The sequence below is a fragment of the Megalobrama amblycephala genome, linkage group LG5, assembly GCF_018812025.1.
Source record: "Megalobrama amblycephala isolate DHTTF-2021 linkage group LG5, ASM1881202v1, whole genome shotgun sequence".
Classification (NCBI taxonomy): domain Eukaryota; kingdom Metazoa; phylum Chordata; class Actinopteri; order Cypriniformes; family Xenocyprididae; genus Megalobrama; species Megalobrama amblycephala.
Window position 1 is genome coordinate 41,253,448 of NC_063048.1, and position 27,977 is coordinate 41,281,424.

A 27,977-nucleotide genomic window follows, 5' to 3' on the forward strand; every position below is an offset into this window, starting at 1 on the left:
TGGATTTTCAGTTCACTATGGATTACTGTGACAACAAAACAATTACATAAGGGCCTTAGAAATGTAACAATCAATGAAAGATTTAAATTGCTCATCTGGACTAGTATATAAATTGGCATGACAGTAACCTTTTTACTTGTGCTGAATCAGCAGTGAGTGAGAGAAGCAAAATTCTCTAAAGGAGTGGCCTACATTTCCCCCATTTGCCCAGGCAGTCTGTAACTCCTTAAGATGGGCGCCTGCCCTGATGGGTATTGATCTCTTTGTGAAAGTACACCTAATCCATTGGGTTATGTTGCTCTTTTAAAGTGTTCTCTCTAAAGTGGCAATGGAGGAGTAAAGAAAAGCCATGTCAATGTCTGCTTGTGTTTACATTTAACCATATACATTTTTTACACCACTTTGCACTTGAGACATACCAGTAAATATCCCATGTATTTGCGTGTATATGACTTCAGATACAACAAGAACAAAGACAAAGCAAATGAAGTCTCAGGGAAACTCAAAGACAACAGGGAACTTCAGCACTTCCTTCAGAACACCCAGGATGTAAGCAATACTTTTCTCAGTTTTCATTTGGAAGATCTCACAGCTTTTCTTCTAATAAAAGGTTCTTTGTGACATTTCTCTCATTCAATAAACATTTACTTCTTTCATTTAGCTTACACTGTGGATAAATGAGAAAATGCTGACTGCACAGGATACATCATATGATGAGGCTCGAAACCTCCATAGCAAGTGGCAAAAACACCAAGCCTTCATGGCAGAGCTTGCATCGAACAAGGATTGGCTTCACAACATTGATAAGGTATATAGCAATTTTATGTGTACCATATCTTTAATAGAGCACAGCAGTTGGGTGTCAAAAATAAGAATGTTCTCCATAGCAGAAATTATTTAACAATATCTTTCATAGTTAGACCTACATTGAGCTCTGATGAATTATTAAATGGTGATGTAAGATTCTGTTGAAGCCTTTGGTTCACATTATTTTAAAATTGTGTGGACTGGCCCCTTCTACTGCGTACCATAATCTCAATAATTCTCTAGTATCAATGTATTGAAATGAGTGAAAAAATAGTGTGTACATTGAACCATGCTCGTATATTTAGGAGGGACAGGAACTGATGGAATCCAAGCCTGAGTTAGAGCCCATTGTTATGGATCGTCTTGCTAAGCTTCATGAACTATGGGATAAGCTGGAGAGCACCACACAAGAGAAGGCTCGGCTGCTGTTCGACGCAAACCGTTCTGAGTTGTTTGATCAGAGCCTGGCTGACCTAAAGAAATGGTTGGCTAAATTGCAGCAGCAGCTCCAGGGTGATGTGGACGAAGAAGTGAAGGATCTTACCAGTGCCAACATCCTACTGAAGAAGCATCAGGTGTGACATTAGATTTGTTATTTCGTCAATGTGTTGTGTGTGCTACATTTCTACAGTAGATTACCTCATTTAATGTACAACTATGGTCTGTTATGGTATGTTTATTGTTCTTCCATCTCTGGTGGTAATTTAAAAGATACAGCATAAATCTGCCATTTTCTCCCCTAGATGACAGAGAATCAAGTTCGGGATCGTGCACGAGAGCTTGAAGAACTTCAGGAAGCTGTACAGCAGCATGTTTCACTTAGAGAGGACCAACCTGAGCTTGAGGTTGAGCAGCAAACTCTTCAGAGTGACTTTCAGAAGCTCCTCACACCTCTCGCCCAACGCAAGGGAAAGCTGGAGGCCGCCAAGGCAGTGCACCAGTTCTTTAGAGATCTTGCAGATGAGATAGTATGTATATACTTAGCATACCCAAACTACAGCTTTTCAGAATGCATCATTAGTTTTTTTTTTATTATTATTTTTACTTTTTTCTTCAAGAACTCTTACATAGAAGTTTTCATTTGTTCTCCTCAGCTCTGGGTTAACGAGAGGCTACCAATGGCAATGTCAGAGGATCATGGCAATAATCTTCAGACTGTCCAACTTCTGCTCAAGAAGAACCAAGTGAGATTTCCATTTTTATTTTACTTACCCTCACAATTCTTTTCTGATCATCCATGACTTGACAACATGGTCTATTTCTATGACTTATTATTGGAAATCATTTATAGTATGTTTATTATATATCCCACCTACCCTTTTCATATAAACCGTTCATATCCTGTACAGTCTCTACAAAAGGAGATTGACGGTCACCAGCCACGCATTGATGAAGTGTTAGAGCGTGGCCGGCGAATGGTGGCAGCAGCAGAGGGCAGTCCAGAGGAAGAACACATGTCTGAGGAGATGAAGAAGCTTCAGGAGGTGTGGGCAAAGCTGCAGGATGAGATGGCCAAACGTAGAGCACGGCTCTATGGCTCTAATGAGGCCCAGCAGTATTACAATGATGCAGATGAAGCTGAGGCCTGGATAGGGGAACAAGAACTCTACATGATTGCTGATGAAAAGGCCAAGGTAAGACTATGGCAGACTGCAAGAGCCTATGAAGAAAAAATCTTCAAAATGCCAAGTTATGTCAAATCTGTACTGGTTCCAAATTCTGTGTGAAGTGCTGCCATAAAAGCCGTACTAAAATAAACTGTCTCTGACAATTATTCTCTCTGGATTGTAGGATGAACAGAGTGCTTTGATCATGCTGAAGCGACACCTGCTTATGAAGCAGACAGTGGATGACTATGCATACTCCATCCAGCAGTTGGCAGATCGTGCCCAGAAGATGCTGGCTGAAGAGCACCCAGATGGGTATTTTGGACTGATTGCATGTCAGAAAACATGCAATATATATATTATATATTTAAAGAATTTATTGCATATTGAGATGAGGGGGGCAAGCTAAACTAATCCCTGAGGCAGCCCAATGTAAGTTAAAACACTCCATAACAAAAATTAATCTCTATTTGTCTGTATGTGAAGTGAGGCCATCATCCGGAGACAAGGACAAGTTGATAAGCAGTATGCTGGGCTGAAGGAGCAAGCAGAGGACCGAAAAAAGAAGCTGGACCACACATATCATAATTTCTTGCTGAGCCGTGAAGTGGAGGATCTTGAGCAGTGGATTGCAGAGCGTGATGTGGTGGCCTCTTCAGAAGAGATGGGCCAAGACCTTGACCATGTGACGGTAAAGCAGAACTTACCCATACACATAAGCACATTTACTACCTCTCACACAAGAGAATGTCTTGTAATGTGCAATGCAAGAATTTGCATATTCAGCACTAGTTTATTGTGTTGTTAAAGTCATACTTACCAATATTTTAGATCCTGCGAGATAAGTTCAGGGAGTTTGCACGGGAGACAGGGACAGTGGGTCAAGAACGTGTAGACACTGTAAACCAGATCATAGATGATCTGATCGAAGCAGGCCACAGTGAGTCAGCAACCATGGCGGAGTGGAAGGATGGAGTCAATGAGAGTTGGGCAGATCTGCTGGAACTCATCGACACTCGTGCGCAGCTCCTCACAGCCTCCTATGACCTGCTTAAGTAAGTATAGAAGAACTAAATGGATTTAGAATCTAAAAATATTATAATTATTTTACAGTATCTTCACCTGTTAAAGGTGTTGTATGGGGTAGAGAAATTGATTGGAAATCATTATGTTCTGTGAATTTGGTCAGGTATTTTTATGATGGGAAGGAGTTGGTCGCTCACATTGAGGAAAAAAAGAATGAGCTTCCTGATGATCTGGGAGAAGACTTTAGCAAAGCAGAGTCCTTCCACCGAATGCATGCTGCATTTGAGAGGGATATAAGCTCCCTGGGCAAACAGGCAAGGAAAACACATTACATGAACAACTGGTTGTCATAATCAGTTTTATGTTTTCATCTCAAGAAATCTCAAATGCTATACATTGAAAAGTTATGGGTGTTCCATATTTCTTTCCTTGCAGGTCAAACAGTTCCAGGAGACTGCAACTAGACTGCATGCCCAGTATGCAGGAGATCAGGCCACTGCTATTCAAGCAACTGAGAAAGAGGTTGTGGAAGCCTGGAAGGGTCTATTGGATGCTTGCGCAGGTAGGAGGAAGCGACTGGAGGATACAGCAGACAAATTCCGCTTCTTCACCATGGTGAGGGACCTGCTGGCCTGGATGGAAAGCATCATGCAGCAGATAGAGACACAGGAAAAGCCACGGTAAGAAAATGTGTCATTGTGGTCATTGCAGTAGAGGTGTCCATGTTCCTCTTTGTGATGAGGTTTGTTTCTTGTTGCCCACTGAAGAGATGTCTCCTCAGTGGAGCTCCTAATGAAGTATCACCAAGGAATCCGTGCTGAGATTGAGACCCGTGGACCAAAGTTTAATCAGTGTGTAGAACTAGGCCAAGCCCTCCTGGAACGCAAGCACAAGGACTCTGCAGAGGTAACCAGACACAGGATGTAACAGCTTAGCAGTCTGCCATGACAAAGTGTCCAGTGGGATTCATACATTTTCAATTATACTTGTACTCACAGATTAAAGAGAAGCTGATGCAACTAGTAGAGAAGAGGAAAGAGATGATGCTCAAATGGGATGATAGATGGGATTGGCTTAGACTTTGTAAGTCCACAAATGTCAGCATACACACATGAAATGACACACACTAACAGTGTTCACAGCTGCTCATAATTATATGTCCTTCTAGTGTTGGAGGTATGTCAGTTTGCTCGGGATGCATCTGTGGCAGAGGCCTGGCTGATTGCCCAGGAGCCATACGTGGCCAGCAGAGATCTAGGCGAGACAGTGGATGAGGTCGAAAAACTGCTCAAGAGGCATGAAGCCTTTGAGAAATCCACTGCTACATGGGAAGAGCGTTTCTCAGCACTGGAACGGCTTACAACAGTATGTGTTGTGTGTGTTTTTAACTTCGACATGTTTTAAACTCATCCCACACCATTTGTGCTACAGACATTAATAATACCATGTTAATTCATATTAATTGTTTGGACTGGCAGGCACCACTCAAAAAAAAAAGTTATTGACTATTTATAATCTGTTGTAGTTGGAGCTGTTGGAAATTCGGAAACAACAACTGGACATACAACAGTACAGACAAGAGGCGGAGAAAGACAGCAGGTAAACATAAGATCTGGGGAACACTGTACTTCCCTTCCTCCATATCCCATACTAAAATTTGACATTTGACCCCAAGGAGAGAAGACACAGGTTTTGCAGAGGAGTCCTCACAACTCTACCCCACAGAAGAACAGTCTCTGGTGAGTTTAGTGCAACTTTTTGTATTAGAATCTTGCCATCTTCTTTCATTCTTCATGTCAGATGTACTTTCACATTTCATATTGTCATCTCTTAATGCAAATACAGCACATAATAGCCTACAAAATATAAATTTACTCCTTTTCTACTGAAAAATGTTTGTTAGAATATTAAATGTAATAATGTAATACTTCTTAATTTGTACCTGAACTTTGTACTTATGTGGTCTTCAGTCTGGTTTAGGAGTAATAGAGCCTAGTTCCGGCGGAGTTGATGGCACAGCAGGGGACTCCACTGTGCCTTTGATCTCAGAGATGCAGGAAAGTGGCTCATTAGAGCTGGACCCTTCCACATCCATTCAGGTTACCAAAGAGACAGAAAAAGCTGCCACACTTCCCACTGAATCTTCACAAGTTCAACCAGTCTTGATGGAGGGAACTCTAGCACGCAAACATGAGATGGAAGGACATAATAAAAAGGCATCCAACAGGTTAGCTGTTGTTTTTGTTGACCATGTAATTATTGGTGTTTGCTGAGGTATCACTAGTACTATTGTTGTTGATAGTTTGAACAAATTCCTAGTCTTTAAGTATTAAACTTCAGCACATAAATAATACCTCAAATCATGCTGCAAGTTGAAGCTGAGATTACTGTTTACTTCTACAAGTGAACAAACTAGTAATTGTCACCTGGCAGACAATAAAACAGATTAAAAAAATTAAATAAATACTACAGTGCTATATTGAAGGACCCAAGCAATATCTATCACAGCGACTGGGCTCTTTTGACTTGAACCACGAGGACCACCCAGAACACCCTAGCATTGTAGCAGAGAGTTTTGCACAGACAGCCATTTACATTTTCAGAAGAAATCTATTTGTCTTGATTAAGTATAATGCTTCAAGATACATTTTCAGTGACACAAAGTACTTATCATTCTTTATTCAAACTGTCCATCCTCTCATCTCTCAGGTCCTGGAACAACATTTACTGTGTGCTCAAGCCTGGACAGCTCTCTGCCTACAAGGATGCCAAGAGCTTTAGTCACAGTGTCACCTACCATGGCGAGGAACCCCTGACCCTCACCAATGCTTCATGTGAGATCTTGACCAACTATAAGAAAAAGAAGCAGGTGTTCAAACTCCGGTAAGGGTCTTGGTTATCAATCTTTATAATTAGTCAAATATAAAATGTATTTAAGTGTTGGTATATTACATATAGGCATTGCCTACCTGTTTTATCCTTGTTCCATTTGCTGCTTTATTAGACTTGAAGATGGAAGTGAATATCTGTTCCAGTGCAAAGATGAGGTGAGCTATTGACTGCTTCTTCTAATTACTCCCTAATTAGTAGTGTAATCTTTGAAATAAGCAAATGAACAACTTTAATGATGGTATATATATATATATATATATATATATATATATATATATATATATATATATATATATATATATATATATATATATATGTTTTGTCTCTTTGTCCACAGGAGGAGCTCCAGAACTGGACTAAGGCTATAGAGCAGGCAGCACAAGCTCTGACAGAAGAACCAGTTGCAGGGCCATCAGGAGTGAAGGCACAAAGCCTACCTCCACCTTCTTCCACTACACTAGAGGTCCCCTCAACCAAAAAGGAAAAAGAGAAGAGGTTTAGTCTGTTCGCTAAGAAGAAATAAACTCCTGGACAGAATGTGACACAGGTGAAATGGAACAGATTTTTAACACCATTTTTTTTTTTTTTTTACATTATATTAATTTGTAAGAATCTAGCTATATGAAATGTAGATTACACTGCTGCCTGTATCTAAGCTAATGAGGTGTTGCTAATGTCCACATGTATTGCTCTTTATGTTTTATTATATTTTCCTATACTAGAGACACATACCCCATTCACTCTGTATACAAATAAAAGCACAGGAACCTGATCAAATTTAATCAAAAATATTTGTAGGAAAAAAATGTTTTCTTTTTTGTCATGATTTTGTATGTGTTGAGTTTCTTCTAGGCATGCTTCAGTATGTATTTTGACTATAAATAACATGCATATTTTTGTTAATCTGCCTTATTCCTTTAAAATGGTTGCAAATGTAATACTGTGTTCTTTGCATTGGAACTTATAGAATTTTCATAGAGACGGGAGAGGAGTTTCTTTTTGTAAATGGAGCTCAGCTTTCAGGAGATGTGGCAATGAAGGTGCATGGCATTAACATGAAATATAGGCAATAAACACAGTGTTTAGTGTGCTTTTAGACTGTGCTAAGTGTTTTAAAAGCTATTTCCACTATTCCAACAAACAAATGAATATTAATATTATAATAATATTATATTCAAATGTGAACATACTAATGCTATTATATATTAATGCATTAAGAAGTACAGTTATGGTACTGAAGAAAAGACAAAGATGCGACGGGCAGATTTTATTTTGTTGTTGTTCCAAAACCTCAGCTATGATAAATATGACTTTTGCAAAGCATGAACTGATATATTTATTTAATATGGTGCTATATCTTTAAGATAAGAGTTTTACCCTCTCATAACTCAGGTTCCCCAGTATGGCTGTCACAGGCCTAAAATGAAATGCCCTTACACTAAGGCAGCAAAACCATTGTAAGCACTAAAACATATCTCTCACATCATCATAACAATAATTAAAATTCAAAAGAGATGTGTACAGCTTTAATTATGCAGTATAAATCAAACTTGTAGCCAGTGAATGTTTGAAAACATGGAGAATAGTGTGTCATATGAATATGAATGTAGAAGTAATGGTAGAGGGAAATTTTACTTGTAACAAATAATAATTATAATTTTATAATGATCATAAAACATCCTACATACACAAAATTAATTCCTATATCCAGATCATACTAATGAAACATTCATTATGCATACTTATATTTTATTTCTGAAAGGTCGTACCAAGTTATCTTTAGTACATTGTCTAATCGTCTGATTAAAATTAAAGTGCCCTGTTAACAAAGTCTTAGTTTCTCTCAGTATTATATATTAACCTTGAAGTATATATCTGTACTGTTTATGCCAGGCACTGCAAGCTAAAACAAGTAATGTTTTAAAGTAAAATTCAGAACAGTAGTTAAATTTCATCTCACTTTTGGGTTTTGGATATGAATAAGTTTACAGAGTCATGTGTTATGAGGGTCAGCGTGGTGCTTCATTACAGTGGTGTTTTTTTGTTGTTGTTGGCCACTACATCCCGGACCTCCAGATCTTTCTGTTTTATTGCGTTAAAAACACTGCAGTCTACTTTAGAATGAACTCCCTTTCAACTAATATGCCTCCATTCTCTATTCTCCTTTTATATCTGTATGTTCAATGCAAAATCACATATAATAAGTTGAAAACAAGGTATGACTCATTTTGGGAGTATGAATAATCAATAAACTCTGTTTGCAGTAACCTTTGCCCCTTGTTCTGTGTTTAATGACTTGTAGTTTACAGAAGTCAAACACTTTTTTCCTATTAAAATTCATTAATCAGACATAACTAGTGTGTTAATTCCTCTTTTGCTTATTTGTTTTAATTGACTTATTTACTTTTCTATTTTAGTATACAAAAAAACAGTACGATCAGGTGAGGTGAAATTATTTAAACCAAGGGAACAGTCTCTTTTTCAGCTCTTTTTCCTGTAGAAAGACACTGCTGAGTAAGAAGTGTGAGAATGTAGTAAGAAAATACTTAGACTACATTATTAGCAATATGATTAAATGAGTTTATATAAATGTTTTGTTGAGGAGTTTCTTTGAATGTTTAAAAAGCATGAAAAGAAAATAGATTTACAGACACAAGTCAATGATGACAGAACATTTCATATAATCATTTCATTTGGTAAGGCTGTACCATGAGCCCAGATGCAGAACTGCACTATAGGACCCATTGAACTCCAAAGACTCACCTTAAGACCCAATGATACTGGAATATCAAGTGGCGGATTACACATCACTGTTAGGCCTAGTTTCACAGACAGGGTTTAGATTAAGCCAGAATTAGGCCTTAGTTCAATTAGGACTTAAAGGGATGGTTCACTCAAAAATGAAAATTCTGTCATGATTTACTCACTCTCAAGTTGTTCCAAACCTGTATAAATTTCTTTGTTCTGCTGTACACAAAGGAAGATATTTGGAAGAATGTTTGTAACCAAGCAGATCTCGCCCCCCCCCCATTGATTAATACTTGGGGATTTGCTTGGTTACAAATATTCTTCCAAATATATTCCTTTGTGTACAGCAGAACAAAGAAATTTATACAGGTTTAGAACAACTTGAGGGTGAGTAAATGATGACACAATTTTCATTTTTGGGTGAACTATCCATTTAAGTGGCTTTTGGAGAAAAAAAAAAAAAAAAACAACCACCATTGCATCTGCCAAAAGACATTTTCACATAATGCTTAAAGGATTAGTTCACTTTCAAATGAAAATTTCCTGATCATTTACTCACCCCAATGTCATCCAAGATGTTCATGTCCTTCTCTCTTCAGTCGAAAATAAATTAAAGGTGCTAAAGAGGATCTTTTCGTCGACTGAGAAACCAAAGACTGTTAGTGAGTTTTTGAAATGAGCGCATGCGTAAGAACAACCCCCCTCCTTCACAGCTCATTTTGAGGGAACGCCTCCCAAAACTCGTGCACGAGTGTTTACCACCGGCATTCGCTGTGTCGTGTTAGTGGATTCATTATGTCGGACTCACCGCAGGTAACTCATAATCTGCAGTTGTTACTCCTGTCTCCTGACAAAAACATTGCATGCGGCGCCTGTAGAGTGTGGAAAGTTAATGGAGAGCGCAGCCGCGCACGTCTTTCACAAGGAACGTAATGGCAGTGATTGACAAGCCAGAGGGCCATGATTGGCTGATGTTTTTAAGGCCCTACCTCGTGCACAGATTATGTATATTAATATTATTCCTTTCAGTGCACCTAATAAATAGTCTTTTATCAGTTAGTAAAGACAGTTTGAAGTAATATTGCAAAAATGTATAAAACAAAACATTCTCTTTAGCACCTTTAAGGTTTTTGATGAAAACATTCCAGGATTTTTCTCCATATAGTGGACTTCAGTGGTCTCCAAACGGTTGAAGGTCAAAATTACAGTTTCATTGCAGCTTCAAAGCGTTCTACATGATCCCAGACAAGGAATAAGGGTCTTATCTAGAGAAACCATCACTCATTTTCTAAAAAAAAAAATTAAAAATTTTATACATTTTAAACCATAAATGCTCATGTTGAACTAGCTCTCTCTCTCCTTCTTCTTCTTCTTCTTCTTCTTCTTCTTCTTCTGTATTAGAATTCCAGCAGTGTAGACACTGCTAAATGTATTACTGCCCTCCTCGGGTCAAAGTTTGAACTAAATTGTCATATACAATATGCTAGTGCAAGTATATAACATTTAGTTCAAACTTTGACCTGAGGAGGGCAGTAATGCACTTAGCAGTGTCTACACTGCCAGAATTCTAATAGAGAAGAAGAAGAAGAAGAAGAAGAGAGAGAGCTAGTTCAAGATAAGCATTTATAGTTAAAACGTATATAATTTTTATTTTTCTTTTAGAAAATGAGCGATGGTTTCTCTAGATAAGACCCTTATTCCTCGTCTGAGATCGTGTAGAACACTTTGAAGCTGCAATGAAACTGTAATTTTGACCTTCAACCATTTGGAGGCCATTGAAGTCCACTATATGGAGAAAAATCCTGGAATGTTTTCATCAAAAACCCTCATTTCTTTTCGACTGAAGAGAGAAGGACATGAACATCTTGGATGACATGGGGGTGAGTAAATTATTAGGAAATTTTAATTTGAAAGTGAACTAATCCTTTAAATTTTAATGGATATGTAATATATATTTTAAATGTCACAACTTTTCGGTGGTCTATGTTATTATTTTGGTCAAGCAACTCAAGGTTCGGTTTTGTGAACTTCATACGCAATGAACGTAAATGACATGTTTTGTATTCAAAATGTGCATACAATAATCCTGCAACCAAAGATAAAGTTTATTTTTGTTTTATTTTATTTTAAGTTGTATTCAAAACCCGCGAAACTGACTCCAAAAAACCTGAGGGGGCAGATGAAGCTAGTGATTCACGTCCTTACAAACTAACGCTTGTACTCAGTGTCTAATAATAGGCCAACCTGAGTAATTTTATCGTTAATTGTTCACCTATAAAGCACGGAAACGTGGTAAACAAAGCAAGTTTTTGAGGTGTACAAAAATCTTACCTGCTGAGGGTGCCAACGAGCTGTACAGTTGAGGTCTGGTTGTCCCGACAACAGTTTGGTCTGTGGTTACGTCATTTTGAATGGAAACCCAGTATCCACGAGTCCGCTATTGGTCGATTTACTGCCACCCGCCGGTGGAAACGCGCCGCTGATTGGCTCATGAGCATGTCAATCTCCTGTGCTGTTCGTGTGCGGGACTGCGGGTACAGGTTGAATACTCGGCGACAAAGTAACTCTAGCAGAAGCTGAGAGTAAATGGCGAGAAGTTGAACTTTAATGGTGCAAGTCCGCGTAGACTATATCGATTCACTTTTGTGTTCGTACCTTTCACTTTTGGGATTGCAAATCACTTTAAACCTTTGGAATGTCTTTTTATTTCCAGAATGGAGTTGATTCGCGTCCCCTGCATTGTTCTGCGACGGACAGTAATGTGGAGTACATAAAGCCTTAGAGGAATCCGACGCACTTTGTTTTTTATTTATTTCTTTAGACGCACTTTAAGTTGCAAACAATTTTAACTCTTGCGTGGTTATTTGGTGTGCTGTTTCCCCCCACAAAATGGATATTACAGTGTCTGAACTGATGTCTAACTTCATGGATTCACCGCTTGTGGTTTGGGTAAGTCACAAAGACATGATGGCACCTGCTGTGTGTGCGGAGTTTGTATTTGCGTTGTGTAGTTTGTTGAGCAGCGGTCACTGACAGTACAAAACTGAGCAATACTAATGTGGGCTGGATGTTTTTTTGCTTGTTTGTTTTTATCATAGTGGAAAGAGACGTGCTCTGCATTTAGCAGATGTCTATGAACATAATAAAATTGTGCCTAAACTTTATTGCAACATATAATTATTGTTGTTTTTATATCTATATTTATTTTAAAAAATATAACTAAGTTGCATTTATTAACTTTATTTTGTCATATTCTATTCATATTTTGTTATATATTCATTTTATTTTTATTTAAAATGTGTTTTACTTTATTTGACAACTTATGAATTACGTTTTACAACTAATAGTTATTAGTATATGTTGTGTTAAAATAATGTTCTACAAATATAATGTGACAAATTGTATTTTTTTTCTCCTAAATAAGTCCCACTAAATGTTAAACATAAGTTAGATGTGTTTAACCTGCACACACAACAGCATGACATTAGTTTTTTTTTTTTTATGTACTTGCATGTTATATGAAGAGTTTAATAACACTTGACAGGGTTTAGCGAAATCTGCGGAACTTCCTATGACCCCCTTACCCTGACCCCTGTGTCCTGTTTGGCTGTGCTTTCTCTGGCCAGTGTGTTTCCAACTCATATGTCACCATCTTAAAGGGATAGTTCAGACAACAATGACAATTATGTCATTAATTACTCACCCTCATGTCCTTCCAAACCCTTAAGACTTTCATTCATTTTCGGAACACAAATGAAGATATTTTTAATGAGATCAGAGAGCTTTCTGTTCATAATATATATATATAATTTGCTACTTTATTTACAAAATATTAATCTCCAAAGCAAGAGCACTAAGACGCATGCGTGTTGTGTTGACGCGAGAGCAGATGTTGTTGTGTGACCGTGCGTTGGAGATTAATATTTTGTATATAAAATGGTAAATTATATTTTTTTGGGCAAACAAAGCACTCGCATCTCTTCATAAAATTGAGGTTAAACCACTGGAGTCACATGAACTACTTTAATGATGTCTTTACTACCTTTCTGGGGCTTGAAAATGGTAGTTGCGTAGCTGTCAATGGAGGCACAAGAAAGCTCTGAGATGTCATCAAAAATCTTACAGGGTTAGTTCACCCAAAAATGAAAGTTCTGTCATTTATTACTCACCCTCATGCTGTTTCAAACCCGTAAGACCTTCGATAATCTTCGGAACACAAATTAAGATATTTTAGTTGAAATCCAATGGCTCTGTGAGGCCTGCACAGGGAGCAATGACACTTCCTCTCTCAAGATCCATAAAGGTACTAAAAATATATTTAAATCAGTTCATGTGAGTACAGTGGTTCAATATTAATATTATAATATTATAAAGCGACGAGAATATTTTGGTGCGCCAAAAAAAACAGTAATATAGTAATGGCCGATTTCAAAACACTGCTCCAGGAAGCATCGGAGCGTTATGAATCAGCGTGTCGAATCAGCTGTTCGGAGCGCCAAAGTCACGTGATTTCAGCAGTTTGAAATCATCCGAATCATGATTCGACACACTGATTCATTATGCTCTGAAGCTTCCTGAAGCAGTGTTTTGAAATCGGCCATCACTATATAAGTCGTTATTTTGTTTTTTTGGCGCACCAAAAATATTCACATCGCTTTATAATATTAATATTGAAACACTGAACTCACATGAACTGATTTAAATATGTTTTTAGTACATTAATGGATCTTGAGAGAGGAAATGTCATTGCTCCCTATGAGGGCCTCACTGAGCCATCGGATTTCATCAACAATATCTTAATTTGTGTTCTGAAGATTAACGAAGGTCTTACGGGTGTGGAACGGCATGAGGGTGAATAATAAATGACAGAATTTTCATTTTTTGGTGAACTAACCCTTTAATTTGTGTTGTGAAGATGAACGAGCCTGTCCACACAGAGATGTGTTTAGCTGTATACGTAAAAATTTTGTATCGTAATGCCGCTTCGTCCAGACGGATCTGGCGTTTTGGGAGCCTGAAACCGCTATTTTTTTTTTTATTTTTTTTTTTTACCGGGTCCCAGAGTGGATAAATCTGAAAACGAAACCCTTGCGTTTTTGTGTGTACAACCAATCCGTATATTTTGTGAAACGATGATGTCATCACCCGCTATGTCACGTAACAGCAACAACAACAATGGCGGACTACATGCTTGTGTTCGTGCCGCAAAGCTACTGAGCCTATTAGCTTTACTAAAATTTTTATATGTTTATGCGCATGCTCCAAATCGTCTTCTCTGTTTTTAGTGTATCTCTGTGGCAGAATTACAGCGCCACATACTGGTCTGGAATGTATACTACATCGCTTTGAGTCTGTTTCAGTGGTTTTGTGTATACGCAGATATTTCTTGAGACAACGCCGTTTTTATTGAATTTTCTCTGTAAAAAGATCGGATAGGGAAAGCTCTGGCTTTAGAGCAACATGAGGGTGAATAATGACAGAATTTTCATTTTTGGGTCAACTAACCCTTTAACATTAGACAATCATCAACACTCCCATGTTGATGATTGTCTGTTCCCTGATACTTTATAACATTGAAATAAACACAGACACACGTACAATAAGGGGAAGACAGTTGTATTTAAGCTTTGGAGTAAACAATAATTACTCTTTGCACAGACTTTTATGCAAGTTTCTCTTTAAAAATATGTCTAAAACTGTGAACACTGCAGTTCTGTTCTGAAACAGAAAGCATGGCTGATTTATGTGCAGCTGTGCATGTATCCTGTCATGATATTACTACTTACTTTTTTTTTCTTCTTTTTTTTTTTTTTTCAGGTTAAGACTTTTGGACCGCTTGGGTCTGGTTCAGAAGACAAGCTCTCTATGTTCATGGATTTAGTGGATGGTGTTTTCCTCCATAAGATAATGACACACATGTGAGTGACAGAGTCTGAACTGTGTATGTGTGCGACTGTGCGTACATGCTGTAATCTAGCAGCTGTTGTGGGCCTATCTTTTTTTCATTAGAAACCACATCCTATCCTTTACTGCTGCTATCCAACTGTGCAGACACTCACGCTGGATCACGCTCCATCGGTTTTGTTCCTTTTGTATAATTAGTGTGTTAATAAAGGGTCTGTGGCTGATTTGGGTTTGTACTTTGCCCAGAGACTTAAGGTCATGTGTAACATCAGTTAGCAATCATGCAGTATATATTTTAGCCGCGTTTGACTGAACGTTAGGTCACGGAAGTTTTGGTAAGCTCAAGCTGTAACCTCAGCTAAACAGGTGACTAGGCAGCATTTTTGTGTGTTGCGAATGAACAAGGAAATCCCTTCTTTGAGAGTATTTGCATCATGCAAAGCAGCTCTTTATACTTCTGACACCTGAAGTTTGTGCATCTAGATTGTGCTTCATAAAACCACTGTTAATGAATTCTCACACCCGCTGCATCAGCTTTGTCCTTTAACCTACTTTTACTCAAGCAGCCTTGCTGCCTTCTGCCATAATCAGGGGCTTAAACACTAGACCTCCTCAGACAAAGGAAATATTTTCTCTATAAATTGGGGGGGCAGGTGGGAGGGGCATCATTCATGTCTAATGGGAAGACAGCACATGTACTGTATGAGCTGTCCTCCTCAGACGCTCGTCACTGTCCTCGATAAATTATTGTAGCCTGCCTGGTGTCATGTTCTCTGCGTATCATGTCTCTTGGAGGACTGACTGCATCAGTTTCATTCCTATAGTTGTCTTAAAGTCAGCACGAAACATCGTTTGTTTGCAACCCATTTTACTTCCCTTATGTGACATGATTCCTTGAAATCAAAACTGAAATTTTTTAATGGAACGACAACTACATAAATATATATAAATATATAATATATTTATGTATTTTATTTTATTAATATATAAATATATAATATACATAAATATATAATATATCCACTAACCTTTTTTAAATCCACTAACCATTCAGAAACGTCCAGTTTCATTCTAAAAGTTGTAACTTCTTCCTGAGTCTCTCCATCAGTGTCGACTCCGGTTTGAACAATGTAAGGCTGAACACCGTTACTGACAATCCTCATTTTGGCTGCGTGAGATTCTCCAGCTTTGTTGTTGTTGAGCAACCGAAGCGTGAGCTGTTAAAGCTCTGCCCTCTTCTGGAAAGTGGGCCAGGAGCAGCAGCTCATTTGCATTTAAAGGGACACACACAAAAATGTTGTGTTTTTGCTCAAACCCAAATTTGACAAGCTATAATAAATGATCTGTGGGGGATTTTGAGCTGAAACTTCAGACACATTCTAGGGACACCAGAGACTTATATTACATCTTGTGAAAAGGGGCATTATAGGTCCCCTTTAACATCCCCTTCCCCTTGCAACAACATCTATATGTACATTGGCGCAAGGACTGGGCAATAATCCCTCCCCTCAAGCAACCTGTTTTTTTAATGCAATAACTCATTCTATATAAGCTCTCCCTATAGAAACAGAAGTTCGATGAGAAGAATGGAAATAAAGTAAAGAAGCATCTGTTTGGGGTCAAGTAAACCCAAAACCCAGTCTAATTATATGTAGTTGACTGTAGTTGATTGTAATTGTGCCCCAAACATTAACTAATATATATGTGAGCTTTGGAACCGAATGAGTTATTGTATGTTGTTAGTATGAAGACTCACTTACTCAGGTGTCCATTGTTTTTCCACTGAACCATTACAAATGAGTGGAGATGTGGAATGCTGAAGGCAGTGTACACACTGCTTCTTTCTCTTCACCCACATCCATTTATAATGTGCCCACACTTGTATGCCTGCAGCAAACCGATACCTTTGCCAGAGTTTTCATGCACCAGGTATGCGGTAAACACCATCGCTGTTAGCAAATGAGCCTATATGTAACGCATCCCATCTGGCAGATGTCCTCTGTGTGCTCCCTATCAGTCTTACCTCTACTTTTACCAAACAATCATTGTTTTTCCAACCATGCTGTCAGTTGCAATATGTATGGTCATAAAACGGCACAGAAAGTGAAACTTAATGCAGTGTTCTTGGCTTCAGGCAATAGAAAGCAGTTGAGCCAGACAGCAGAGGGGAAAAAAAGAAAACTGACCCTGATCTTTTAAGGTCCTTTCACTAGCAAGCGGGAATTTGTGGGCCAAGCTGGCAGAATTTGCATGCCATTCTCACAAAACAAATGTAAATGAGGATTGCACAAACAGAGTCTATGTAGGACCTCAGAACTGTCCGAGGATCCTCCTCTGAGCGTCACTCAATTCACTGGCTTCAGTCTCTGCATCCACTGATCCAGTCCAGTGATATGAAAACCTAATTACTTATGTCAGAATCTTTTGGAAAATATTTGTTGATTCAGCGGATTTGCTTAGTGACGCATGGAAAATATCTATATGCAAAGTAACATAATGCAATGTTTTTGAGGCAGCTTTATTCTATATATACTGTGTATATATATATATATATATATATATATATATATATATATATATATATTATTTAAGCTTGATTAAAGAAGTGGTTTGTTTATAACAAGGACGATGTTTTAGTGTTTTAGCTATGAAACTTGCAGGATGTTTTAATGTTTCAAAAACCTTATATGTCAAAAGATCAAGCCAAATTTGATTTCTCATGTTATAACCCCTTTAAACCAACAAGATTTCCAAATTATTCTGACATAACACACTTTCATATTGGTTAGGCTTTCTGGACTGGATCATTGGGTGCCAATATGTAAACCAGTGAGTTGAGTGCGTTTTGTCATTATGACAGATAAAAATAAGACACTGCGTCTGGTTTTTAAACTTGAGAAACATTCCCACAGTAAAGGATTTGAATATGGATTAGAAGTGAATAAAAGGGCAGAAAATAGGCCAAAAGAGAGATGATGGATTTTAAGAATTTGAAAGAGAGATGAAGGATTTGGGAACAGAAATGAGAGATTCCAAGTGTATTGAAGTGGAATGATTCATGGCCTTTTCTTATATTTCTTATGAATCTGCCAACTGCAACATAACACTTAGTAATATTATATCATTTTTGCCAGACTTAAAATTATTCCAATTAAAGGGGACCTATAATGCTCCTACAAGATGTAATATAAGTCTCTGGTATCTCCAGAATGTGTCTGTGAAGTTTCAGCTCAAAATACCCCACAGATAATTTATTATAGCTTGTCAAATTTGGGTTTGAGCAAAAACACAACATTTTTGTGTGTGTCCCTTTAAATGCAAATTTAGCTGCTGCTCCTGGCCCACTTTCCAGAAGAGGGCGGAGCTTTAACAGCTCAACAACAACAAAACTGGAGAATCTCACGCAGCCAAAATGAGGATTGTCAGTAACGGTGTTCAGCCTTACATTGTTCAAACCGGAGTCGACACTGATGGAGAGACTCAGGAAGAAGTTACAACTTTTAGAATGAAACTGGACATTTCTGAATGGTTAGTGGATAAATTTATGTAGTTGCTGTGGAGTTGATTCAACTCATCCACTAGCATGTGCCGTCATGTTCATCTTTTGTGCAAATCCAGCGTTGAATTGACCCTCGTTTGTGAAGCAGTCCGGCGTAAAATGACGGCATGACAACAACACTCTACTACAACAACTCTTCCTTCTCTAAAGCATGTTTGTTGCATGTTCTCGGGGGTGGGGTTTATGTAAATTTTGGGGTTTGTGATGTCACCAACCTGGGAAGAAGCTCGTTGCAGCCATTTGTTGTGGTCCTTAAAAAGCGATTTCTGTAAAAGAAAATATCTCCCTTTGCATTGAACTTTGAGCATCATAACTTTGCAGATGTTGTTTATGTTCATACAGCAACATTACACACTAACTAAAGTGTAAAAAAGTGAAATCACAATCAAGGACCCCTTTAAAAAATGAACCTAGACTTGTATTACTTTAAAGAGTAAAGGAAAAATGGATAAAAATATAACTCAAACTGTCAAAAATATGTATAATGATTATTTGTAGCCACCTCTAGTTGGGTTATCTGAACGACTAGTCAGCTGGTCTTGAGGAAATCCTGTATAATTAGGTCTACTAAGCCATAAAAAAAGAGGGATGATCGATGGATGGATAGATAGGTAGATATAACTAGTTGTTCTCACTAATTGGTTAGGCTGTTGGATAGCTAGTCGTAACATTCTGCCCAGCCCTATTAAAATTGTGCTTACGTGAAGATTTTCAAATGTACTCTTGTTGCTTTTGGTCCACAGAGACCCAAGCCCCATGAATCAGCGAGTGAACAAACAAGTCAACAATGATGTCAACCTGAGAATACAAAACCTCAACACTGTCATCCGGCAAATCAAAAACTACTACCAGGTAAGATTTCTTCCTCCACGTCGTGTTGAAATGGGAAAGTACTTCCTGATGATCACTGGAAACCAAGAGCTTGAGAGGCTTTTTTAAATTTATTTATTTTGTTTTTAAGACAGCATTGTGGTTGTATTAGATGGCAGACAGTGGCTGGTCTCTTCAGACACAAAGTGGTGATTCTGGTGTCATGAGAATTAAACCTGTCTGCAGATGTGATTGTGGGTAGCTGGGGCCTTATTTTATTATCCGCATAGAAGAGTTTCTGTTAAGTCAAGCCTGTCTAAACTTCTGATCTTAGTTATTATGTGAAGGCAACCAGCAGAGATGTGCAGAAATATATATTTTCAAAATCAGCTAGTTGGTGGGTTGTCTGAATGACATCACTTATGAATGGCGTGCATAATTTCATGGTTAAAAGTCATGTCTGCAGCCACCAATCAGACATGTTTCTTATTGATATTCAAACTAAAATAACCTTTAAAAATGAAGAAAATTTTGCTAGTTGACCTCCGTAACTGATCAGTTGCTTGTTGGACCTGTCGATCATCCTGACCCATCCATAGTACATACTAGGTATGTGCAATATATTAGTAATTAGTATTATATTAGTATAATTAGTAAAGGATCATTCCGTGTCACAAGACCACTAGAAAAGTTTAAGAATTAGAATCTAAAAGGATATTAAGAAATGTATGTATGTATGTTCAGTGGGATAAAATCCCACTGAACAGAGTAAGAGTGCTTTTCAAGACCTCATGGAGTTGAAGGTGGTCTATAAGAGACTAAAAGTTTTTTTTTTTTATGAGAGGCTGTAGTCATAATGATAGTAATTATTGTGAAGAAAACAGGGAGACATGAAAGGACAGTCTTTCTCAACACCATATTAGACAAAATGTATCATTGACTCAGAGAAAATGGTCTCAGAGAAAACAGTTCTCACTCACAATTACTGCTGGAAGGAGGCTTTTATGTTGTTGGTTTTGGGAGTTGAAATCTTTCGATTGCTTTGGTTGGTTCTGGGCAGCGTCCCACCATCTGAGTAAGCGTTTGCCACATCTGACCCCCTTTTCTCTTGGCAGAGCGTCTCCGAAGCATTCCTGCTCAAACCTCACTGCTTTCCATCCCAACTCAGTGAAAGAAGACTGATTGTGTGTGTCAGTCGCTAGGAATTATTATTTTTTTTTTTTTAAAACTCATACTTGTTTAAAATTTTAAATAAAATATAGATAAATAATCCCCCCCCACACACATTCAAGCAAGCATGTAATCAGTTATTATAGTTTTTATTTTAAATATAGTTTTCAAATTCGCTATAAATTTCAGCTTCGTTTTTCAATTAGTTTCATTGAGTTTTATTTTAGTTTTTATTTTGTGAACACATTTCTATTTAGTTTTAGTAATTAAAGTGTAGCAGAATTAACAGAATTCTTAACAGAACAGCTAGACATTTTTAATGTAAACTTACTAGTAGGGACACAAACTTAAAGCATGCTAAGCATTTTCATTATTGTTTCAGTTTTCGAAATTTAACCTTGAATTTAATCTTCTGCCGCTCTGAGCCAGAGAGAGCAGTTTTGAACCACACAGTTGTTACAAATATTCAAATTATCACAGAAGTACGGAGATAAGAGTTTAAAGTTAGGATATAAACACTGATGTCTACAATAGCGATCAAAATGGAGCAAAACACCTTTTGAAACTAACTTGGCGCTTCAAATAACGGTTGTATCAATTACATCTTACACCACTATTTGGCAACAAGTGACTTAAAAAAATGTATTTATCATTGAATCATTCATTCAAAAGATTCATTCAAAAACTGATTCGTCCAGTAATGAAACAGATATTTATTAATGAGTCATTGAATACACTCAAAACCATTTTTTTTTTAAAATAATTCATTCAAACATTTTTCCAGCAATTAATATTTTGTCAGAACCTCTAGTAAATTAAATGTTATTTTCTTTAGTTGTATATTCAGAATCGTGGGAGAATCGTGATCTCTATTTGAAACCAAAAAAATCGTGATTCTCATTTTATCCAGAATCGTGCAGCTCTAACTTGATGTTTACTTTACTGTTTTAAGGATTTTGACCATTGAGATTTCACATTGGTTTGGGCTGCCCAAATTGAAATCCAAGTAATTGAAAAAATGGTCTGTGGCTTTTCTTTTATCGCTTGTCCCATTATCGTGTTGAATATGGTTAGCACACTATTATACGTGGTCAATGGAAAAACCCATATTTATTCACCACTATTCGAAATATCGGTGGGGGGCATCTATCTTCTTTGCCCCATTGTATACTTTTGCCATCGAACAGTTCCCTTCTTTGTCCTGTTTAAATGCACACTCTGCAGTAAGCAGCTGAGATATTAAAATAACCTCAAATTATATATTATGCAAGATTTTTGGCAGAGCATCAGAATGTTGTAATCACACACACACACACTCCTCCAGTGATGGAAGGCCCCCTTAACCACATATTTGGCTTGGGTGGAGCTCATCTTAGTGTTTTTTATTTTTATTTTTATAGGTCACCCAATGGGCTCAGTAATAAGTAACTGAGAGGTCTGTGTTCATACAGAAGTGCCCTCACCTTGGCATAAGTATCGTTTTAACCAAGCACTGTAAAAGAGGTGCTATCTGTCAGATATTTTATATTTTAACTTGGTTTATTCATTAAAGTGCTTTACACTGAATGGTAAATACACACTCTGGGTTGTCTCTGTCATTCGAAACTGGTCAACAGTCTCGATTTTCTCATGTGGCTTGTCTAAAACACACACAAAGTGCTCATTCTCAACCAAGAGAAATTTCTATTTGATCCAGGAAACAGACTTCAGAAAAGCAACATTTGAGCATCTGATTTGGGTCAGCGCTCTGCTGAACAGAACCAGATGTGTTGTTTTATCCCGTGTTAATCGCTCCCCCAGAGACCCACCTATGGGGGTCTAGATGAGGGGGAAGGATCACTGTAATGTGAGAACTGCAAGCCTCAAGACCCTCTGAAATGCTGTCCTTAAGATATTTGGCTAATGACCAAAGGAAATGCTTTTGTTACACATTAGCTCTCTTATTGCAGATTTGGCCTGCTTGTTTTTAGTGTTTGTAGTGCTTCAGGAGTTGGGTCATTCACACTTTATTGGGTATCCTCTCTCTTATGTCCTACTAAACTGTGATACACTATGGTGGTCCCTCACAGACACCTTGGACCCTAATTAGTACATGACACACTTCTGTGCTGTTGCTTCATCTTGATAAGAAATGAGGTGGACACTGGATTGGGTGACTCAAATGTTATGGCTAGCTGCAGTTTACTATGTGTCTGTCTGTCTGTCTGTCTGTCATTAATTAATTAATTAATTAATTAATTAATTACCTGAATATACAAACCTGATTCCAAAAAAGTTGGGACACTGTACAAATTGTGAATAAAAACAGAATGCAATGATGATTTTATTCAGAATACAACATAGATGACATATCAAATGTTTAAACCGAGAAAATGTATCACTTTAAGGGAAAAATAAGTTGATTTTAAATTTCATGGCATCAACACATCTCAAAAAATTTGGGACAAAGCCATGTTTACCACTGTGTGGCATCCCCTCTTCTTTTTATAACAGTCTGCAAATGTCTGGGGACTGAGGAGACAAGTTGCTCAAGTTTAGGAATAGGAATGTTGTCCCATTCTTGTCTAGTACAGGCTTCTAGTTGCTTGACTGTCTTAGGTCTTCTTTGTCGCATCTTCCTCTTTATGATGCACCAAATGTTTTCTATGGGTGAAGGATCTGGACTGCAGGCTGGCCATTTCAGTACCCGGATCCTTCTTCTACGCAGCCATGATGTTGTAATTGATGCAGTATGTGGTCCGGCATTGTCATGTTGGAAAATGCAAGGTCTTCCCTGAAAGAGACGACGTCTGGATGGGATCATATGTTGTTCTAGAACTTGGATATACCTTTCAGCATTGATGGTGCCTTTCCAGATGTGTGAGCTGCTCATGCCACATGCACTCATGCAACCCCATACCATCAGAGATGCAGGCTTCTGAACTGAGCGCTGATAACAACTTGGGTTGCCCTTGTCCTCTTTAGTCCGGATGATATGGCGCCCCAGTTTTCCAAAAAGAACTTCAAATTTTGATTCGTCTGACCACAGAACAGTTTTCCACTTTGCCACAGTCCACAGTAAATGAGCCTTGGCCCAGAGAAAATGCCTGCGCTTCTGGATCATGTTTAGATATGGCTTCTTTTTTGACCTATAGAGTTTTAGCCAGCAACGGCGAATGGCACGGTGGATTGTGTTCACCAGCAATGTTTTCTGGAAGTATTCCTGAGCCCATGTTGTGATTTCCATTACAGTAGCATTCCTGTATGTGATGCAGTGCCGTCTAAGGGCCCGAAGATCACGGGCATCCAGTATGGTTTTCCGGCCTTGACCCTTACGCACACAGATTGTTCCAGATTCTCTGAATCTTTGGATGATATTATGCAGTGTAGATGATGATAACTTCAAACTCTTTGCAATTTTGTCTCTGAGAAACTCCTTTCTGATATTGCTCCACTATTTTTTGCCGCAGCATTAGGGGAATTGGTGATCCTCTGCCCATCTCGACTTCTGAGAGACACTGCCACTCTGAGAGGCTCTTTTTATAACCAATCATGTTGCCAATTGACCTAATAAGTTGCAAATTGGTCCTCCAGCTGTTCCTTATGTACATTTAACTTTTCTGGCCTCTTATTGCTACCTGTTCCAACTTTTTTGGAATGTGTAGCTCTCATGAAATGAGCAAATGTTGCCAATGAGCCAATATTTGGCATGACATTTCAAAATGTCTCACTTTCAACATTTGATATGTTATCTATATTCTATTGTGAATAAAATATAAGTTTATGAGATTTGTAAATTATTGCATTCCTTTTTTATTCACAATTTGTACAGTGTCCCAACTTTTTTGGAATCGGGTTTGTATTATACGGTTACTAATGACTCAATAAGGGATTTTTCTTTAAGGTTCCTTGCTTATGTTAAAGAATGTATTTTTTTATAAATAAATGTACAAATGAGTTAAAATCACTTTTTAACTGTCATGCAATGAATTTAGCATCAGTTGAGTGTTTTTTTTTTTTTTTGCTATACTTATAGATTAGCAGTACCTTATCAACATGTATGGTATCTTTTAATCAACAAATTTGCATTCAAACGCGTCAGTGCATTGCTTACGCATCTGCTATGCAAATGTATTGCCTTATTTGACACATCAGTGGATTGAAGTGCCATATTTAGTAACACTTAACTTGCACCAAATGGAGTTAGAAAAAATAATAATGTTTTCCATTGTTTGCCCAAACACGATATATCACCTCAAATGTATGTAATTAGTTATTAGTTTTGCATTTGCCTGGTGTAGATTCTGCTTAAATTGTTTTAAATGTGACCTGTAATTGCATTGTTGAAATATTTTTGAAGAACCATCAATGACATAGATGCCAACACCAACCACACTATTGAAAATCAACAGTAAATATCAAATATCTATACTGTTACATGATCACAATCAATGTCAGTGACAATATACCATTCACAAATGGAACTAATCAATTTGTTGTCTTCCTCATTCTATTAATTTGGATTGATTTGCAGAGATAGCTTTCTATTTGAGATCACCACAAGACAGAAATCTGAGATGAACTGTCATTCTTTCTATTTGCAAAGAGCTTTTTCTCTCAGCCATAAACTACATTGTATCTGAGTGTCAACAGCGATCTCAGGCACTGTGTACAGAAATGGCCCAGAAGGTCAGTGAGATAAGCAGATGGCTGTAGACTGGTCTTTTATGCTCATGTGAGTAAGTCGAACAATGTCATTCATTTCTAAAAAGATCTGTAAACTGGAACGTGGCTGTTGACATGAAGGGTAAAATATCACATATTATTTGAGCACGTTCATGCAGCAGCAGCACAGGAAGTGAGTGCGATGAAGGGAGATGATTTTAGTGATTACTTGGTGTGTGCTAAGGCAAGTCTTGATATTACTTTTGCTCATACTATTTCAAAACCACAAAGCCTAATTATTAAACATTGATGCATTTTTGTTCCATATCGTTTGTGCTACAGACATGAATGATGGCTCAAATCATGAGGATTATTAAGGAGAGGTGTGCTTACTTTTTTAGCTGTAAGACAATTGTATTATTTTTTTTGGCTTGGCAAACAAATCCCTTGGATTTCCATTGATTGAGAACATTGAGCCATTTTGGAAAACAAACAAATTGCATTATAAGGTGGAGAGTGGAAAATTGTTTTATTAATATTTTGTTCAAATCAAAATCTTCTAGAGTGTTTATGTAGTCACATGAAGTACAAAGTAATGTCTTAAGGGGGTTTTCACTAGCTACTAGGAGAGTTACCTGAGAACTAATTCAACCCATATTGGGTTGTTTTTAACCCAGCATTTTTTAGAGTGTACAGACAATAAATAAATGCCGTTATCACTGTTTTCCGTGTTTGTGAAGTAAATATGTTTCTACAGCTCTTTAAAATTGTTGGTTGCTGGTGTTTGACCAATCAACATAAACTTACATCACTGGTAGTTCCTATAGTGCTGGTTTAGAGCCTACTCTGAAATAGGAGCTAATTTAGTTCCCCCAAATGGAGTTCCTAGAACTAAAATCATTCCTAGTCCCTGCAGTGCGAACGCAGCAAAATCCGGGTGCTTCCACCAGTAGTTCTAGTAACTGCAAAAAGGTTCCTCCTATGCGAAAGCCCTTTACATTACCATTTGGTTCTCAAGTCAGTGGAAACCTTTTTGCTTCCACAAACCTTAACCAGGCAGGAACTGGCTCTTGCACCAGAACCATTTTCGAGGAAAACCCCTATCATATCATGAGTTTGTCTCACTCACATTTACTTGACTTCACAGTAATTTAAAGCAGATTTGTGGGAATGACTAAACATATGGACATGTGATCACTCTTTATTTGGTGCATGTACTACTGCAGCCTGGGTAGACCACAAACAACATCCTCTTAAGTTTAGATCCCACAGATCATCGATAGGCCCTCGATAGTTTCAAAGGACTTCTGATCTGAAGTTGAATATCTGTCTCACGGGAGGTTACGAAAGAGATTCCCGATTATGATTGTCTTCAATATCTACTGCCAAAATGATGCATTCTCCCAGCTTAGCCTAGATTTAGGTTTAAGCCTAAACCCTCACATTGGGTGATTTAATCTACACATTTGCCCCAGTTTCATCGAGGAATTGAGAATGTAGAATAATCCGTTCGGACAGTAGGTTGGACTGTCTCAGTGTCATCTCTCGCTGTCTGGCCACACTTTCTGCTCTCCCCTTTATTAGCTCTAAAATGACTCTGTGCTTGCTCGCTAGAAAGCATCCCACCACAGAGATCAGGGCTACAGACAGTGGGAACAATGGACCTCTGGGGGAGGGGATGGGTAGTATGTTGGTTCCTCCCTGCCTATTGTCTGAAGAGCAAGTCGTTGAGAGCATGAGCTCCTGTAAGCTGACTCCTCTCAGAGCTGGAACATGAGATATGTGGCCTTGCCGGGCCCCTGATCTGCCCAGGGCCCGTGCATAATGAACTACAGTGGACCACAACAACACTTAACATCATGTGTGGACATTCAGTCTAAGCTGTTTTGTTTTAGAATGGTTCATTCGAAAATGTGTCTGAAAGTTTGTCTCAGACAATAACGTTCTAGCTGTTTTTGTTTATGGGTTGGTTTTGAGGGTTGCCCCCTACACCTGCCCTTTTCAGCTAGCCCGACAGTCTACTCTAAGCGTTCCCTTCCAGTCTGTGATTGGCTGTATTCCTCGGTTCCATATGCAATATTGTGAAAGCATAAACCCCTCTTCACTGTCGCCACATGCACAATCTGCTCAGTTTGATTCAGTTCACTAGCTGTCTGAAAGGATGTGGTTAAGACTCATATGTAGAATTTGTCAATAATCCTCACGCAAGCCTGTAAATGAGGACAGTCATGTGTCGAATTGCCGTTCCTCACACATTTGGCGGGTTTTTACAGGTTTCGCTTCAATGTAGCTCTGAAAGAAGGGAGGTGTCTCTTTGAGCTAGCTTGCCAGCTCTTTGTTTGCTCGCGTACAGTGGAGATGACATGGCTGTTCCCAGAGGTGTACAGTTTCCCTTTTGCCATATACCTGGGCTCTCCTCGAACACTTCATTTCATTTCTGCATGATCTGCTTCAGTTCAGGATGTAGATATGACACGTCATTTTGGCTGTCTCGTTATGCCTGACTAATTTAGTACTCAAAATGTCGCTTTGATATGAACATACACTTGTTCCTGTTCACTACCTTTAAAAGGCCTGTGTGTTTGTCCCTGAACACAGGAAACCCCCTCCAGAGACAGACTGCTGTGGGAAACCCAAAAACAAACCCCCCTGGACTGGTTTAAACAGTCTTTTACAGTCTCCATCTCTTGCATTTTCTCTGCCTCTTCTCTTTCTCATCTCTGCCAGCACTTAACAATTACACGATACAAAGATTTTCTCTACACAAAAGTGACTTGTCCAATTACTTGTCTGTGTATTTCCAAGCTGAT

At 38.1% G+C, this 27,977-nt stretch overlaps 2 protein-coding genes and 1 long non-coding RNA gene across 4 annotated transcripts in view; 2 read left to right on the plus strand and 1 right to left on the minus strand.

Moving 5' to 3' along the window:
- Positions 1–8,604, plus strand: part of sptb (spectrin, beta, erythrocytic) — a 26,987-nt gene extending 18,383 nt beyond the window's left edge. For both annotated transcript variants that reach the window (XM_048192327.1, XM_048192328.1), the window contains 20 exons: positions 459–549; positions 662–808; positions 1,113–1,382; positions 1,551–1,775; positions 1,902–1,991; positions 2,157–2,441; positions 2,599–2,729; positions 2,901–3,105; positions 3,246–3,469; positions 3,604–3,754; positions 3,876–4,120; positions 4,208–4,346; positions 4,439–4,523; positions 4,609–4,805; positions 4,966–5,039; positions 5,116–5,179; positions 5,411–5,667; positions 6,150–6,323; positions 6,445–6,487; positions 6,670–8,604. In XM_048192327.1, coding sequence (XP_048048284.1) covers positions 459–549; positions 662–808; positions 1,113–1,382; positions 1,551–1,775; positions 1,902–1,991; positions 2,157–2,441; positions 2,599–2,729; positions 2,901–3,105; positions 3,246–3,469; positions 3,604–3,754; positions 3,876–4,120; positions 4,208–4,346; positions 4,439–4,523; positions 4,609–4,805; positions 4,966–5,039; positions 5,116–5,179; positions 5,411–5,667; positions 6,150–6,323; positions 6,445–6,487; positions 6,670–6,855 — 3,283 coding nt within the window. In that variant the 3' untranslated portion in view covers positions 6,856–8,604. The remainder of the gene's footprint in view (positions 1–458; positions 550–661; positions 809–1,112; positions 1,383–1,550; positions 1,776–1,901; positions 1,992–2,156; positions 2,442–2,598; positions 2,730–2,900; positions 3,106–3,245; positions 3,470–3,603; positions 3,755–3,875; positions 4,121–4,207; positions 4,347–4,438; positions 4,524–4,608; positions 4,806–4,965; positions 5,040–5,115; positions 5,180–5,410; positions 5,668–6,149; positions 6,324–6,444; positions 6,488–6,669) is intronic.
- LOC125269382 lies at positions 6,153–11,542 on the minus strand. Its single transcript, XR_007185092.1, has 3 exons — positions 11,412–11,542; positions 6,410–6,536; positions 6,153–6,290 (listed from the first exon to the last, which is right to left on the minus strand). It is a non-coding gene; the product is annotated as an uncharacterized LOC125269382 (long non-coding RNA).
- A 78-nt stretch (positions 11,543–11,620) lies between these two features.
- ccdc88c (coiled-coil domain containing 88C) overlaps positions 11,621–27,977 on the plus strand; it is an 80,517-nt gene continuing 64,160 nt past the window's right edge. Inside the window, exons 1-3 of the mRNA XM_048192329.1 lie at positions 11,621–12,029; positions 14,898–14,998; positions 19,287–19,395. Coding sequence (XP_048048286.1) covers positions 11,970–12,029; positions 14,898–14,998; positions 19,287–19,395 — 270 coding nt within the window. The 5' untranslated portion in view covers positions 11,621–11,969. The remainder of the gene's footprint in view (positions 12,030–14,897; positions 14,999–19,286; positions 19,396–27,977) is intronic.